Source organism: Pelobates fuscus, chromosome 7, assembly GCF_036172605.1.
Source record: "Pelobates fuscus isolate aPelFus1 chromosome 7, aPelFus1.pri, whole genome shotgun sequence".
In the NCBI taxonomy this organism is placed as follows: Eukaryota; Metazoa; Chordata; class Amphibia; order Anura; family Pelobatidae; genus Pelobates; species Pelobates fuscus.
This window is the reverse complement of record NC_086323.1, coordinates 175,734,955-175,753,524: the sequence shown is the minus strand read 5'-3', so window position 1 is coordinate 175,753,524 and position 18,570 is coordinate 175,734,955. Positions and strand designations below refer to the sequence as shown.

Below are 18,570 nucleotides of genomic sequence, written 5' to 3'. Positions count from 1 at the left end.
GCTTGAAAGGGATATTATAATCACCAAAACAACTTTAGATTAATGAAGCAGTTTGCCCCGCCCCCTGCAGTCTCACTGCTCAGTTGTCTGCCATTTAGGAATTAAAGCACGTTGTTTATGCAAACCTAGTCACACCCCCCTGCAGGTGACTTACACAGCCTTCCTAAACACTTCCTGTAAAGAGCTATCTAATATATTCACTTCCTTTATTGCAAATTATGTTTCATTTATAATTTATTATCTCCTGCTCTCTTAGAAGTTTGCTAGATCTTGCAGGAGCCTACTGTATATATGTAAAGTTCAATTTACAGAGCAGGAGATAAAAACTTTTAAAGTAAGTTAAATCTGATTGAAAATGAATCCATTTGCTTTCATTCCGGATGTGTGAGTCACAGCCAGGGTAGGTGTGGCAATTGCTGCATAAACATAAACAAAATCAATTTAACTCCTAAATAGCAGAGGATTGAGCAGTGAAACCTCAGTCATGATCTATACACAAAAATTGCCTCATTATCCCCTTAAGGACGGAGATAAATGTACACATTGTGATCAAAACAAAACGTAAACAAAACCTTGAATTTGCGCTATAGGTCTTTTCAGGTCTAATTCACCTCTTTCATATTATGTGCACCCACACGTATTATATATAATATTATTCAGGGGAAACATAATTTAATATGAATAAAATATTAAAAAATATGAATAAAATATTAAAAAAACTGAAAAATAAGAATTGGCTACTAAAAAAGACTGGGCATACCCCATTTGCAATACCTTGTGTTCTCTACTATTCTAAATGGTATGCCATCATGGGGGTAATTTTCATTCCTGGGCTACCATATGGTCTCAAAGGCAACGTAACTAATCTGGCGAATTTCAATGTGAAAAAAATGAAACGCAAGCCTTATATTTAACTTTTGAAAACACCATAAAACCCGTACATGAGGGGTACTGTAATACTCGGAAGATTTCGCTGAACACAAATATTAGAGTTTCAAAACAGTAAAACGTATCACAATGATTGTTACAGGGTTAAATATAGTGCTAGCAAATTAAATTCCCTGGACTTTTGGCCTGGGTTGTCAGGCAGGTCCCGCAAATTGTAATTAATAAAATGACCTAATTATGTAAAATTACTACATAAATATATACGTAGAATTATTATATATATACATGTGTGTGTATATATATATATATATATATATATATATATATAATTTTTAAAATTATGTTTATTTATATATAGATATATACAGGGGTCAAGTCCTGGGGAAAAAAGTGTGGGAACTCACCCAAGATTCCGCCTCCCCCCCCCCTAAAAAAAAAAAATTACACTCCTATGCATATAGTGCAGTGCAGGATGTGTATTATTAATGTAGTGTGTTTGTAGTGAATGCAGAGTATGGATAATGAATGTAGTGTGTTTGTAGTCAGTGCAGTGTGTATAATGAATGTAGTGTGTTTGTAGTGAATGCAGAGTATGGATAATGAATGTAGTGTGTTTGTATTCAGTGCAGTGTGTATAATGAATGTAGTGTGTTTGTAGTGAGTGCAGTGTGTATAATAAATTTAGTGTGTTTGTAGTGAGTGCAGAGTGTGTATAATGAATGTAATGTGTTTGTTGTGAGTGCAGTGTGTGTATAATGAATGTAGTGTGTTTGTAGTAAGTGTAGAGTGTGTATAATGAATGTAGTGTGTTTGTAGTAAGTGTAGAGTGTGTATAATGAATGTAGTGTGTTTGTAGTAAGTGTAGAGTGTGTATAATGAATGTAGTGTGTTTGTAGTAAGTGTAGAGTGTGTATAATGAATGTAGTGTGTTTGTAGTGAGTGTAGAGTGTTTTTTTAGTGATTGCAGTGTGAATAATAAATCTAGTGTGTTTGTAGTGAGTGCAGAGTGTGTATAATGAATGTAGTGTGTGTAGTGAATGCAGTGTGTATAATGAATGTAGTGTGTAGTGAGTGCAAAGTGTGTATAGTGAATGTAGTGTGTTTGTAGTGAGTGCAAAGTGTGTATAGTGAATGTAGTGTGTTTGTAGTGAGTGCAGAGTGTGTATAATGAATGTAGTGTGTTTGTAGTGAGTGCAGAGTGTGTATAATGAATGTAGTGTGTTTGTAGTGAGTGCAGTGTGTATAATGAATGTAGTGTGTTTGTAGTGAGTGCAGAGTGTGTATAATGAATGCAGTGTGTTTGTAGTGAGTGCAGAGTGTGTTTAATGAATGCAGTGTGTTTCTAGTGAGTACAGAGTGTGTATAATGAATGCAGTGTGTTTCTAGTGAGTGTAGAGTGTTTTTTTAGTGATTGCAGTGTGAATAATAAATGTAGTGTGTTTGTAGTGAGTGCAGAGTGTGTATAATGAATGCAGTGTATTTGTAGTGAGTGCAAAGTGTGTATAATGAATGCAGTGTGTTTGTAGTGAGTGCAGAGTGCGTATAATGAATGCAGTGTATGTAGTGTGTTTGTAGTGAATGCAGAGTGTGTATAGTGAATGCAGAGTGTGTATAGTGAATGCAGAGTGTGTATAGTGAATGTAGTGTGTAGTGAATGCAGAGTGTGTATAGTGAATGCAGTGTATGTAGTTTGTTTGTAGTGAATGCAGAGTGTGTATAGTGAATGTAGTGTGCAGTGAGTGCAGAGTGTGTATAATGAATGCAGAGTCTATATAATGAATGCAGAGTGTGTATAGTGAATGTAGTGTGTTTGTAGTGAGTGCAGAGTGTGTATAATGAATGCAGTGTGTATAATGAATGCAGTGTATGTAGTGTGTGTGTGGTGAATGCAGAGTGTGTATAATGAATGCAGAGTGTGTATAGTGAATGTAGTGTGTGTAGTGAGTGCAGTGTGTACAGTGAATTTAGTGTGTTTGTAATGAGTGTAGAGTGTGTATAATGAATGTAGTGTGTTTGTAGTAAGTGCAGTGTGTGTGTGTGTGCTGGATTATGTGTGTGTGTGTGCTGGATTATGTGTGTGTGTGTGTGTGTGCTGGATTATGTGTGTGCTGGATTATGTGTGTGTGTGCTGGATTATGTGTGTGCTGGATTATGTGTGTGCTGGATTATGTGTGTGTGTGTGCTGGATTATGTGTGTGCTGGATTATGTGTGTGTGTGTGCGTGCTGGATGATGTGTGTGTGTGCTGGATGATGTGTGTGTGTGCTGGATGATGCGTGTGTGTGCTGGATGATGCGTGTGTGTGCTGGATGATGCGTGTGTGTGCTGGATTATGTGTGTGTGTGTGCTGGATTATGTGTATGTGTGTGTGCTGGATTATGTGTGTGTGTGCTGGATTATGTGTGTGTGTGCTGGATTATGTGTGTGTGTGCTGGATTATGTGTGTGTGTGTGCTGGAATTATGTGTGTGTGTGTGTGCTGGATTATGTGTGTGTGTGTGCTGGATTATGTGTGTGTGTGTATGTGCTGGATTGTGTGTGTGTGTGTGTGTGCTGGATTATGTGTGTGTGTGTGTGTGTGCTGGATTGTGTGTGTGTGTGCTGGATTGTGTGTGTGTGTGTGTGCGCTGGATTATGTGTGTGTGTGTGCTGGATTGTGTGTGTGTGTGTGTGTGCTGGATTATGTGTGTGTGTGCTGGATTATGTGTGTGTGCTGGATTATGTGTGTGTGTGTGTGTACTGGATTATGTGTGTGTACTGGATTATGTGTGTGTGTGTGTACTGGATTATGTGTGTGTGTGTGTACTGGATTATGTGTGTGTGTGCTGGATTATGTGTGTGTGTGTGTACTGGATTATGTGTGTGTGTGTGTGTACTGGATTATGTGTGTGTGTGCTGGATTATGTGTGTGTGTGTGTGTGTGTGTGCTGGATTGTGTGTGTGTGTGTGTGTGTGTGCTGGATTATGTGTGTGTGTGTGTGTGTGCTGGATTGTGTGTGTGTGTGTGTGCTGGATTGTGTGTGTGTGTGTGCTGGATTATGTGTGTGTGTGCTGGATTGTGTGTGTGTGTGTGTGTGCTGGATTATGTGTGTGTGCTGGATTATGTGTGTGTGCTGGATTATGTGTGTGTGTGCTGGATTATGTGTGTGTGTGTACTGGATTATGTGTGTGTGTACTGGATTATGTGTGTGTGTGTGTACTGGATTATGTGTTGTGTGTGTGTGCTGGATTATGTGTGTGTGTGTGTACTGGATTATGTGTGTGTGTGTGTGTACTGGATTATGTGTGTGTGTGCTGGATTATGTGTGTGTGTGTGCTGGATGATGGGGAGGGGATGCATTTGCTTTTTAACCTTTGTTTTTATGTTTTTTTTACTTTACTCTCCCCCCTCCCTGCTTCTTACCTTGTCAGGGAGGGGGGAGATCGCCTGGTGGTCCGGTGGAGAATAGCAGCCGCTGCATACAGGGGCCATCACACGCGGCGTTCTTCTCCAGCTCTCTCAGCTTCATCTCTCGCGAGACTCGCCTGTGCGGAGTGTTGCCATGGTAACCCGTGGCAACGCTCTCACAGCCGCGGGTCTCGCGAGAGTTAGAGCTGGAGAAGAACGCCGCGTGTGATGGTCCCTGTATTCAGTTAGCAGGGCAGCGGGCAGGTCCTGCAGGACTGGGAACGGCGTTCCTGCTTTGGAAAAAGTGCAGGAACGCCGTTCCCATGCGTTCCTGCAGGACTCGAGCTCTGGGTATATATATATATATATATATATATATAGTGATATATACATATATACATGTATATAGATATATATATCTTGTTCTAGGTGTATTTTGATACCAATATATATATATATATATATATATATATATAAATTTTAAAATACAGTTAGAACGAAATTACACATATATATTTTTTATTTTATTTTTTAATGTATTTACATATTTATTTAATATTATATAAAAAATATATAATGATTATTATATATATATTTAATCAATATCATTCTACGTGTATTTTGATATTAATATATATATATAATTAGATAAATATATATTAATATTAAAATACACTTAGACAGTGTATGTGTATGTATGTGTATATAAATAAATATATATACTTAGATCATAAATATATATATGATCTAAGTATATATAATTTAATTTTAAACAGTTTTAACAGGTTTTTTTTACAGGCAGCAGGGGGAGTTATACACATTACAGGCACTCCCCCTCCTGGCATTGATGTGGATGGCTATGCCGTCCATGTGATCGTGAGGTCCTCCCAAGGACCTCGCGATCATGTGGCCCAGGAGGGCCAGAACAGGAGCAGGGGGACTCCCCGGGATGCCAGGTGAGTCCCCCCACTGCAATCACTGGAATGGGATCGCCGGCGACCGGGTAAGTGAATAGGATGGCAGGGACATGCAATGCTGCCCCCGGCGTTTAGAGCTGGGTCCCCAAGGACCACCGTTCTTAAGGGGATAAGCTAAAGTTCTTTTGGTGACTATAATGTTTCTTTAAATAGAAGTAAGTGTGCGGTGGTTGGTTGGGAAACAATTATGACTATGTGTGTTTTCAGTCCACAAGTGATTAGACTTCTGTTACTTTAAATTTAGGATGAATGCAGGCTTGGCATAATAATGTAATCATACACCCCACCTAGTAAATGCTCATGCATTCATGTTTGCCGAACGCCGGGATGCCACATCAAACAGAGGAGATTTGGCATTGGCTGATGGAAGAGGAGTGGCATGGTGGGGGCCAAGCAGAGGTATAACATTGGAGATAGCCATCCACATGTACATCATTCAGAAGACAGACGGTGCTATGAAAACGGATCCCAGAGACTACTGTATATTAGAAGATTGGGGAGGAATTGTGTTCTTTCCTCCCTGCCAGCCCTCCCCTGTTTCGGACAATAATTTCTTCTACACTGGGAATGCATTTTGGACATTTTCTATGTAATTGTTAGCAAACAACTGAATTGCTCATGATTTACTTTTCACTTTCAGAGCATATCTCTAAATGTGTCTTTGAACTGCCTTTAAAAAATAAATACTAAAATTTAGCAAATACAAAAATTTCAATAATTTTCTTATGGGTTTTTCACATTTTAGTAGAATATGGAGAGCTCAATTCAAGCGTCAGCATTTGGAACGAGGTGTATTATTCTAAATAAGTGAGTTTGGCTTTCATTGTGTAGTTCTCCCTTGTGTACTGTAGATGGGTTGATATAAAATGTAGACTCTTTAGAGTAATCCAATACTCCTGGAGATAGACACTTACGCTGTGTGCCAGGTGACCTGCATAGTGTTTAAGTTCCTCCAGATGCTGCAGCTTGAGATGACATTGGGATAGGAGCGTGATCAGTGCCAAATTTTGTGCTCGCTCTGTCTCTTCATGGTTAGTTTGTTGTTCACTAGATTCTACTGACTTGGATTCACTTTCATCAGAGCTGGAGCTGCTGTCATTGTTGCATTCAGAGTCATTTTTGTTGCCTGCAGCCTGACGTGTGTTATATTGCAGTTTCAGGTCAAGAAGTTGAAGATTTCGCAATGTTTTTTCCAGCGGGAAGTAAAGTCTGGGATTGTTTTTTGCTAGGCTCATATTGTCATCTGCCTGTTCACTCTCTAAAATTGATGGAGTCAAAATATTATCTTGTTTACATGAATCTCCCCCACCTCCTGTCCAGTATGTAGCTGTTTCTTCATTGCACATTTTAGTTTCTTTTGCTGTGGTATAATTGTTGTCGGGAAGATTTTCCACCCATTCTGGTGGCCATCTGAGGATATTAGTGAGAGATGTCCCATCTAGACTAAGATTTTCAGTCATCATTTCTTCTACTGATATTTCTAGGGGTCTATCTAAAGCATTGGAGATTTGGGGAAGATCAGGGTTCACATCACTGTCACGTTTGTCTTCTGTTAATTCCATTTGGGGTTCTTGGCAGGTCATAAGATCAATTGGGTAATATTCATCCGTACAATTATTATCTTCTCCAGATTGATTTTCCATATTTACAGAAGGTATATCTAGGTTATCCATGCTTTATTTACAGATTTTAAGAAGATGTGAAAACTGCATAGATTGATATGTATTTCATGAAGTTGACGTGATCTAAGAATGACATGGGAAATTGGTTGAATAATTATTATTAGCCTTTATATAGCATCAATATATTCCACAGCACTTTAAAAATTTACTAGAACAATAAATAAAACAAACTATTACAGGAAACAACAGGTTATTAATTTGAATTAGCTTACCCAACAACTTCTGTAACACCCACCTCCTGTTCGCCCGCACTATTCCTTTGTTCTGTGGAAATTTGGCCTGCTTGGGATTCTTCCCCGAACAGGGCAAACCACCTCCATGCAATTGACATTTTGGTTGTGTTCCAGCATGCCAACATCTGAATGGAGTGATGGCTATGGATTTACCATAGCAACCACAGCGCATGCACTGTGATTGCTATGGGTGGGTTTCGTCTGATCTCCCTTTCTCTTAATTCCTCAGCATTCAGTGTCTGTAAAGGAATCAAGAGATTTTTAAATAGTTTTTTTTCTCCAAATGTATATATCTGCTAGTAAAACTGCTAGCACAATGTATAGATAACATTTTAAGCTCTTTTAAAGGAGCTACAGCTGTTTTTTCCAGGACAGGTTCCCTTTAAAAGAGGAGATGTGGGGGCTGGTCCTGACCGTTGAGCTGAGCAGACACAGCTCCTGCTCTCACAGGCGAATAAAGCGACATAATCACCAAACTAAAGCGACTATACAACTCATAAAGGCCACTAAGCTACTGGTGACACCCGGGCGAACCAACGGGTACCAAACATGCCAAAATTGCAGCGAGAATCGCCCGAGTACCATATGGCCGACGCGGAGGCGGTGGGCATTCCTCCGACGCCATCCACCACTGGACTCTCGATAATGGGCCCTCGTTCCCCCCCCCCCCTTTGGACCGGCGGGGGTCATACCGGTCCCAGGAGAACACTCACGCAACTTGCAGGCTCAAAACAGGCGGGAGCTTGCTGCACCACAGATGACGGGGGTTGCAGACGGACCTACCCAAACGCTGAACACACTCACGCAGCTGGATGCTATCATTGCAGCCTTCTGGCTCCGTATCGAGCAGAGACAGCGGGGTTCCCCACGAGTCCCACAACCTGCCTCACCTGCGGTGCTAAAACCACCTCCGACTACGCCACCCCAGAGCCACCTGTGTTGCCCATGGCGACGAAACTCAACACGCGACATGCCACAACCACAATGGTGCCGGAGCACAAAAGCCGGAGTCAAACACGACACACCAAAAAACCTCACGCAGAGGGAGGAGAGGGAGAAGAAGAGAACGACGCACCCACATCCAGGTGCCTACTCACCCCGGCAGCCAAAACAAAGCCCACAGAAGATCAACATGCCAGCAGCACCAAAGGCCTCACAATGGCGATGAGGGGGAACATCCACTGCCCCAACAACAGGCAACCCGGGCACATGGAGTCGCAACAGAGCATGGGAGCACCCCAACCAGGAACGCATTGCAGAAGGTCCGCATAATGCCGACATTTCCCCAGCTGGGTATAGGCTGAGGGGAAACCCAGCGACAGGGAAGGACCAGCAGAACTTGCTTACATCCCTCTCTCACCATAAAGGATGCATTCCAGTCCCTTTTGCAGCCTCCACAGCTTAATCTCCACAAGACCCGGCACAGGCCTGTGCACCCCTTTATGCCTGACACTTCTCTTCTCCTGTTATTACTATCAGGGCCGGACTGGCCCACCGGGATACTGGGAATTTTCCGGTGGGCCGCTGCACTTGGGGCCGGCAAGAAGCCCTAATGTTCAATTTAAATAATTTTTCCCTCGGACTATGACAGCTTCTGTCAGTCCGAGGGAATTCAGGGGGCAGGTGCTGGGGGCTGGTGTGGCCACATTAACTCTGCTGACAGCAGGAGGGAGCACTGAGTCTCCCTTCCTGATTCCCACACCGCGGGCCGTCATGTTAACTCCGCCCCTGCATGTAAGCCCCACCCCCATTTGGAAGCTCCGCTCAAGCAGGGAACCCTCCTGCAGGAAGAAGCCTGGATATGGCACCCCAGAAATAACTTCCAGTGCCAGGTAGGGTTTATATACTGTGTAGTGAGTGTCAGTGAGCTGTGTGAGGGGGGTATTGATGGACTGATGGGGGGTGATGATGGTGTGAAGGAGGGGAGTTATTGTGGGAGGGGGTATTAATGGAGTGGGGCTATTGATGGAGGGGGTATTAATGGAGTAGGGCTATTGATGGAGGGGGTATTAATATTTTATAAATAAATAAATAATGGAGTGGGGCTATTGATGTGTGAGTGAGGTGAGTGAGTGAGGGGGTATTGAGTGGGGTGATGAACAGTGAGGGGGAGTGATTGATCACTTCATTGATGGAATGAGAGGAGGGTGGGTATTGATGGAGTGGGGGAGGGGGGTATTGATGGAGTGGGGTTATTGACGGAGTGAAGGAGGGGTGATGATGGTGTGAGGGAGGAGGGTATTGATGGAGTGGGGTTATTGACGGAGTGAGGGAGGAGTGATTATGGTGTGAGGGAGGAGGGTATTGATTGAGTGGGGGAGGGGGGTATTGATGGAGTGGGGTTATTGACGGAGTGAGTGAGGGAGGGGTGATGATGGAGTGAGGGAGGAGGCTATTGATGGTGTATAGAAGGGTGGGTATTGATGGAGTGGGGGAGGGGGGTATTGATGGAGTGGGGTTATTGACGGAGTGAGGGAGGGGTGATGATGGTGTGAGGGAGGAGGCTCTTGATGGAGTGGGGGAGGGGGGTATTGATGGAGGGGGGTTATTGACGGAGTGAGGGAGGAGTGATTATGGTGTGAGGGAGGAGGGTATTGATTGAGTGGGGGAGGGGGGTATTGATGGAGTGGGGTTATTGACGGAGTGAGTGAGGGAGGGGTGATGATGGAGTGAGGGAGGAGGCTATTGATGGTGTATAGGAGGGTGGGTATTGATGGAGTGGGGGAGGGGGGTATTGATGGAGTGGGGTTATTGACGGAGTGAGGGAGGGGTGATGATGGTGTGAGGGAGGAGGCTATTGATGGAGTGGGGGAGGGGGGTATTGATGGAGTGGGGTTATTGACGGAGTGAGTGAGGGAGGGGTGATGATGGTGTGAGGGAGGAGGCTATTGATGGTGTACAGGAGGGTGGGTATTGATGGAGGGGGGGAGGGGGTATTGATGGAGTGAGGTTATTGACGGAGTGAGGGAGGGGTGATGATGGAGTGAGGGAGGAGGCTATTGATGGTGTATAGGAGGGTGGGTATTGATGGAGTGGGGGAGGGGGGTATTGATGGAGTGGGGTTATTGACGGAGTGAGGGAGGGGTGATGATGGTGTGAGGGAGGAGGCTATTGATGGTGTACAGGAAGGTGGGTATTGATGGAGTGGGGGGGTATTGATGGAGTGGGGTTATTGACGGGGTGAGAGAGGGGTGATGATGGTGTGAGGGAGGAGGCTATTGATGGTGTACAGGAGGGTGGGTATTGATGGAGTGGGGGAGGGGGGTATTGATGGAGTGGGGTTATTGACAGAGTGAGGGAGGGGTGATGATGGTGTGAGGGAGGAGGCTATTGATGGTGTACAGGAGGGTGGGTATTGATGGAGTGGGGGAGGGGGGTATTGACGGAGTGAGGGAGGGGTGATGATGGAGTGAGTGAGGGAGGGGTGATGATGGTGTGAGGGAGGAGGGTATTGATGGTGTACAGGAGGGTGGGTATTGATGGAGGGGGGGAGGGGGGTATTGATGGAGTGGGGTTATTGACGGAGTGAGGGAGGGGTGATGATGGTGTGAGGGAGGAGGCTATTGATGGTGTACAGGAGGGTGGGTATTGATGGAGTGGGGGAGGGGGGTATTGATGGAGTGGGGTTATTGACGGAGTGAGTGAGGGAGGGGTGATGATGGTGTGAGGGAGGAGGCTATTGATGGTGTACAGGAGGCTGGGTATTGATGGAGTGGGGGAGGGGGGTATTGATGGAGTGGGGTTATTGACGGAGTGAGGGAGGGGTGATGATGGTGTGAGGGAGGAGGCTATTGATGGTGTACAGGAGGCTGGGTATTGATGGAGTGGGGGAGGGGGGTATTGATGGAGTGGGGTTATTGACGGAGTGAGGGAGGGGTGATGATGGTGTGAGGGAGGAGGCTTGTGCTTTGTTAGGGGCCCCAAAATTTCTGATGGCAGCCCTGCTGCCATTGAAACTCTCCGGCCGGGCAGACTAGAGCGGCCTCGCAACCAGTGACAAACAGAGCAGGCTGCCGGCCCCCTCCTTGTGTCAGGTCCTCAGTACCTAACCAAGGGTCTGACATAATCTGCCCTAAGGCGATGTAGGTGGCCACGAGGCCCCAGACAGCGCGAGCGCTGAGGCGGCCGCCTAAAATGCCTAATTAGAGGGCTGTCTCTGACCACAGTCTAGTACCTGGTATTAAAACAGTGATTATATTAAAGCAGCAGTGCAAGGCAAGATTAAACTGTATATATATATATATATATATATATATATATATATATATTTTTTTTTTGCACCCCTCTCTGTTACAGGTGCCTCATCTCAGGTCCTTATTTAGCCTTGTACTGCAGAGAGCCTCAGATGGATTTTTTTTCCCAAGTAAGTGGGTTAATCTCATAAGAGCAGACATTGTAGCAGGCTTATGCAATGTATGATCATATAATGTAACTAAATCCCCATTATTTTTTTTGCCTAGATTAGGTGTTTTTAAAAAACTTTTAAAAACTAATAAAATCTGTCAACATTGAAGTTGCTGTTTAGTAGATAGGAGAGTGCGCTGGATCTTGTGTATTGTTTATTATATATATATATATATATATATATATATATATATATATACACACACATACACATTACATTGCACAAGGACTTATGGGGCTGGCATCAGTGGCGTACATACCAGGGTCGCGGCTGCGACCGGACCCGGCCCACCAGGGGGCCCGGCCGCCCTGCGACCCAGGTATGTACCCACAGGGCCAGCCTCTTGTGCTGGGGGGGCCCAGGAGCCGGCCACTTCAGGGCCCCCCCGAGGCTGGCCCTGCTGTCACCCGGCTGGCGGGCGCGCGAGGGAGCACTGTCCCCTGAGTCAGGGGTCAAGTCCTGGGGAAAAAAGTGTGGGAACTCCCGCCCCTCCCCCCCCCCCAAAAAAAACCCCAAAACACTTGTATGCATATATAAACGCGTGCACACACATACACTCACAGACGCACACATACTCAGACACTCACACAGTGGTGTATTTCAATTTTGTGCTGCCATAGGCATGACTATACCTGAGCACCCCCCTAACCTAAATTTACCACCCCTTCCTGGCAAGGGCGCACCGCTTCCTGATTAAGAACCCACCCCTTCCTCTTAAGACTCCACCTTTTCCTGCTCCTTTTAAAGAAATACTATAGTGCCAGGAAAACAAAGCTGTTTTCCTGGCACTATAATTCCCTATAGTGCACCCGTCCCCCACTCAACACTGAAGGGGTTAAAATCCTATGGGTAATTAGCAGATGCTGGATGTCCTCATGCACAGGGTGGGGACGTCCAGCATCAGTTAGGCGACTTTTGGTCACCTAACCACCCGAAAGTCCCTCTAGTGGCTGTCTGGTAGACAGCCAGTAGAGGTGGAGTTACCCCTCAAGGTAATTATTGCAGTTTCTGAGAAACCGCAATAATTACACTTGCAGGTTTAAGGGGACTGGGACACTGCACCCAGACCACTTCAATGAGCTGAAGTTGTCTGGGTGCCTATAGTGTCCCTTTAACCCCTTAAGGACACATGACATGTGTGACACGTCATGATTCCCTTTTATTCCAGAAGTTTGGTCCTTAAGGGGTTAAGCACACTCTCTGACAGACACACACTGACAGTAACACACACACTCAATGACAAACACACAGACGTCACTGATTTGACACGCACACATTCACTGACACACACTAATTCATTGACAGACACACACAAACACACTGACAGACACACACTAATAGTCACACACACACACTAAATGACAGACTCTCACTGATTTGACAGACACTTACAAACATACACTAAGAGAAGCACATACACGCAAACATACACTAAGAGAAGCACATACACGCAAACATACACTAACAGAAGCAAACACGTGCATACACTAACAGAAGCACATACACTCATACGCACACACACGCATACACTAACAGAAGCACATACACTCATACACACACGTACATACGCTAACAGACGTAAGTACACTCATACACACACACTGACACAAACATACACTAACAGACATAAACTAACAGACATACACACACACACACACTAACAGACACACACACACATACACTAACAGACATACACACACATACATACTAACAGACATACACGCACATACACTAACAGACATAAACACATACACTAACAGACACACACAGACATACACACACAGACATAAACACATACACTAACAGACACACACATACACTAACAGACATACACACACACACTAACAGACATAAACACATACACTAACAGACACACACACAGACATAAACACATACACTAACAGACATAAACACATACACTAACAGACATAAACACATACACTAACAGACATAAACACAGACACACACAGACATAAACACATACACTAACAGACACACACATACACTAACAGACACACACTAACAGACATAAACACATACACTAACAGACACACACAGACATACACTAACAGACACACACTAACAGACACACATATATACAAATAATTAATATTATTAATATTGCCCACCCACCCTCCCTACCTTTTAGGAAACCTGTCAAGGGGGCCACCTGATTGCTCCTCTCTCCCCCCCGGCGGGCGGCTCTCTCCCCCCCGGCGGGCGGCTCTCTCCCGGTCACACACGGCGAGGGAGCTGTGTCCTCTCTGCTCCCTCTCGCCGCGTGGGTTGTCTGCTGATACAGGGAGCCGGAATATGACGTCATATTCCGGCTCCCTGCATCAGAAAACGGCACGCGGCGAATGGGAGCAGAGAGGACACAGCTCCCTCGCCGTGTGTGACCGGGAGAGAGCCGCCCGCCGGGGGGGAGAGAGGAGCAATCAGGTGGCCCCCCCATGACAGGGGGAATACAGGGCATTGGGGGCGGCATTTTTTGCCGCCCCCTGAGTGCCTGCAGGGGGAACGGCGTTCCTGCTGTGAAAAAAGTGCAGGAACGCCGTTCCCATGCGTTCCTGCAGGACTCGAGCCCTGCCCTGAGTGATCCCTCTTCAGCTCCCTCGCGCACCGCACTGAAACCGGAGCCGGGAGCCGGAAGATGACGTCATCTTCCGGCTCCGGCATCAGTACGCGGCGCGCGAGGGAGCTGAAGAGGGAGCACTCAGGGGTCATTGCTCCCTTGCGCGCCCGCCAGCTGGGTGACAGCAGGGCCAGCAACACCACTGGACCCCAGGGAATCCCCTCAGCTCTCACACAGGTAAGGAGGCTGGGGGGATTAAATTTAAAACAAAAAAAAAACGTGTGAGTGTGTTAGTGTGTTTGTTAGAGAGTGTGTTAGTGTTAGTGTGTTTGTTAGTGAGTGTGTGTGTTAGTGTGTGTGTGTTAGTGAGTGTGTTAGTATTAGTGAGTGTGTTAGTGTTAGTGAGTGTGTTAGTGTGTTTGTTAGTGAGTGTGTGTGTTAGTGTGTATGTGTTAGTGTGTGTGTGTGTGTGTTAGTGTGTGTGGTAGTGTTAGAGTGTGTGTGTTAGTGTGTGTGTTAGAATATGTTTGAGTGTTTGAGTGTGTTAGTGTTAGAGTGTGTGTGTTTGTGTGTGTTAGAGTGTGTGTTAGTGTTAGAGTGTGTGTGTCTGTTACTGAGTATGTTTGTGTGTGTCTGTCACTGAGTGTGTGTCTGTCAGTAAATGTGTGCGTCTGTTCATGAGAGTGTGTGTGTGTGTCTCTTAAGCACTTACCTTTCTCCAGCGCCGGACTCCCTTAGCGCTGGGGATCTCTCCGTCCCGATCCGCCTCTCAGCTCCGAATGCACATGCGTGGCAAGAGCCACGCACGCATTCAAACCGCCCATAGGAAAGCATTACTCAATGCTTTCCTATGGACGTTCAGCGTCTTCTCACTGTGATTTTCACAGTGAGAATCGCAGAAAATCCTCGCAGAAAATCCTCTCTGTCAATGAGACTAGAGGCTGGATTAACCCTCAGTGAAACATAGCAGTTTCTCTGAAACTGCTGTTTTCAGCTGCAGGGTTAAAACTAGAGAGACCTGGCACCCAGACCACTTCATTGAGCTGATTTGATCTGGGTGTCTGTAGTGGTCCTTTAAGTGTATGTGTTTATGCATGCACTGGCGTACAGACCGCGGTCGCACGGGTCGCAGCCTTCCGACCAGGTGCCCGCCGCCATGTGTTGCGGCCCCAGCCCGCGCAGAGTAAGCGATGTATATAAACACATGAGGAAAACAAAGTGGGAGATAAGATCAAACGATTGTGTGAGGAAAGCAGTATGGCTTTTAGACGAGAGAATGAAGTGGACAGTAGGAGCACGAAACAATAGATAGGTGGCAGACATCTTTAAGGAATGTAAATTACCCAGGAAGATGATACACTTGCCCAAAATAGAATTGTGCGTAATAATAAATATATAATGGGCATATGTATATAAAGCAATAGGTGGAACATTGTATATTACAATAAATCTTAGTACAACACCCTGTAAATCATGGATACACTTTGAAAATGGAAGGATGCAGGGGTCATCTTATTACAGAAACATTTTATTTGCAATGAATATATTTTAGCATTTAAAAACAAAACAAAAAGCTTTCAGTCCTTTTAAAAAAGCAATGGGTATTTTATGCAGTGTATTCTTAAACATACCTTTCAGGTGTTTTCTCAGTACAACAGATCTTTTCCTCTCTGCTTCTCTATTCTAATCTCCCTGGCCTTTTCCTCAGTTTTCTCCTGTCCTGTGCCCCCCATTTTGCACTCACTTTTTTCCTGTTCTGAAACGGTATAATATCTGTTATTTCCAGTTGCTAACTAAAATGAACATGAGCAATTGAAGCCATTTCCTGGAAATGTACATATTAATTTGCAATTTGGTAATAGGTGAAGACTGAATTATGAAAATTTCGGGACTAATTTGGAGCATCAATTTTCAATCAGAGAACATGTAGCCGGATAACATTTGTTACAAGTAAAAAAAAAAAAAAAGCCAGTGTTATAAAAAAAGTGCCAGCTTGAGACTAGTTATTTTCAAATATCTAGCTTGTAGGTGACTGGAATTCTACCATTCTGGACACAAATCTGCACCTCCCTAGCCAATTCTCTGTTATTACCAATTTAATGAAGGTGACGATGTTAGATCTACCTCTTCTGTTTATTTTTGAAGCACACAGATGTACTGTGAATTATTTCTTCGATACCCGAGTAATCACAAACCCAATCACATCAAACATTTCTGTTTCTACCATACTGGCCTTAATTTCTAATTTCTTCTGAATTCAGCTATAAAATGTATATTTATAATCTACCTTTGTTATTGATTTCGAGCGGAGAGCAGCAGCCATTTCCTGAGCAGCAAAGCAAATGAATTGGACTACAACCTGTATAATAGGACAAGCGATCCAGTTACACTTTCAAGCTCCTGTAAACAGATATGTGCACTTCAATCTAGAAACTGTTAACCCTTACCAAGCTTCTTTTGAGATTTTGTCACATGCTACGTCTTTATGTCATACTTTACTATGAATGAAGGGTTACTTACTGTGTGACAGCAAAACTATCACACAGGGTTACATCAGGAATTTGTAGAAAGATGTACAGTTTTCAGATGGAATAAAACAACCAAATGTATTATTATTTTTATCGGCATTTATAAAGAGCCAACATATGCCGTAGCGCTTTACAATATTATAAGACGGCGAGATTTAACAATAAATGAGACAATTACAAAAAACTTAGGGAAACAATAAGTTGACGAGGATACTGCTCAAACAAGCTTACAGTCTATAGAAGGTGAAGTATGAAACACAATAGGACAGGAGATAGCAATCAAACAACTTGGGAGTGAAGCAGAGCTGGAGGAGAGAGTAGAATGCTGCCCTTTAGGAGAGAGCAAGGGACGGGTATGTGAGATAGAGGTTACTCTGGGAGGCCGTAAGCTTTCCTGAAGAGATGGGTTTTAAGGCACTTTTTAAATGATTGAAGACTAGTGGAGAGTCTGATGGCTGTAGGTAGGCTATTTCAAAGGAAAGAGCCGCCCGCGAGAAGTCCTGCAAATGTGAGTTGGCCTTACGGGTGCGAGCAGCGGACAGGAGAAGGTCATGGGAAGAGCGGAGAGACCTAGAAGGGGCATACCTACGGATCAGTGAAGAGATATAAGAGGGACTAGATTTGTTCAATGCTTTACAGGTATGGATTAGTACTTTGAATTGACTCCTATAGGATACAGGAAGCAAATGTAAGGACTGACAGAGGGGTGAGGTGTAAGAGGACCGACTGGAAAGGAAAATCAGTCTGGTGGCTGCATTCATTACAGACTGTAGAGGGGCAATACAGTTTCTGGGAAGACCAATTAGGAGAGAATTTCAATAGCCAATGTGTGAGATTACTAGAGCATTAACAAGCTCCTTAGTAGCATCGTGCGTAAGAAAGAGGCGGACACGGGTAATGTTTTTAAGGAGGAATCGACAGGATTGGTAATAGACTGGACGTGAGGCCAGAATCATATATAACACCAAGACAGTGTGCTTGCAAGGATGGGCTGATGCAGGTACCATCAATTTGAAGGGAGATTAAAGAGGAGGATCAGTATTAGGTGGAAAGACAAGAACTCGGTTTTAGAGAGATTGAGTTTCTGAACGTGGGAGGACATCCAATCATTTATTTCAGTTTGCTGGTGATTTTAAAGGGACACTATAGTCACCTGAACAACTTTAGCTTAATGAAGCAGTTTTGGTGTATAGAACATGCCCCTGCAGCCTCAATGCTCAATCCTCTGCGATTTAGGAGTTAAATCCCTTTGTTTATGAACCCTAGTCACACCTCCCTGCATGTGACTTGCACAGCCTTCCATAAACACTTCCTGTAAAGAGAGCCCTATTTAGGCTTTCTTTATTGCAAGTTCTGTTTAATTAAGATTTTCTTATCCCCTGCTATGTTAATAGCTTGCTAGACCGTGCAAGAGCCTCCTGTATGTGATTAAAGTTCAATTTAGAGATTGAGATACAATTATTTAAAGTAATTTACATCTGTTTGAAAGTGAAACCAGTTTTTTTTTCATGCAGGCTCTGTCAATCATAGCCAGGGGAGGTGTGGCTAGGGCTGCATAAACAGAAACAAAATTATTTAACTCCTGGGGGGCGTGGCTTGGCGCCGGATGAGAATGGCCGCCTAATCCTCGCGCTCCGCTCCTACCTGCTCTCAAGCACCGCTAAAACTGCACGAACCGGCACCCATGGGACGCACTAGACGGTCCCAAATGACCCCCTCCACACCAAGAACCAAGGGGACCAGCTCCCACCCCTCAATTAGGAGTTACCTCCAAACGCCGGGCGATTTACTCCCGCGGGATGAGGACTCCAATATGACGCCCTCCTCGCCGAGCTCCGAGATGTCGGACGATGGCCCCAACACACGAGGCAGCATACCGGCACCACAAACGCCGGA

General features: G+C 44.6%; 1 protein-coding gene across 1 annotated transcript in view; it reads right to left on the bottom strand.

Moving 5' to 3' along the window:
* Positions 1 to 16,507, bottom strand: part of LOC134568881 (uncharacterized) — a 33,253-nt gene extending 16,746 nt beyond the window's left edge. The window contains exons 1-2 of the mRNA XM_063427575.1: positions 16,434 to 16,507; positions 6,166 to 6,996 (exon numbers count right to left, since the gene is read on the bottom strand). Of these exons, the coding sequence (XP_063283645.1) occupies positions 6,166 to 6,924 (759 nt within the window). The 5' untranslated portion in view covers positions 6,925 to 6,996; positions 16,434 to 16,507. The remainder of the gene's footprint in view (positions 1 to 6,165; positions 6,997 to 16,433) is intronic.
* Positions 16,508 to 18,570: the final 2,063 nt, after the last annotated feature.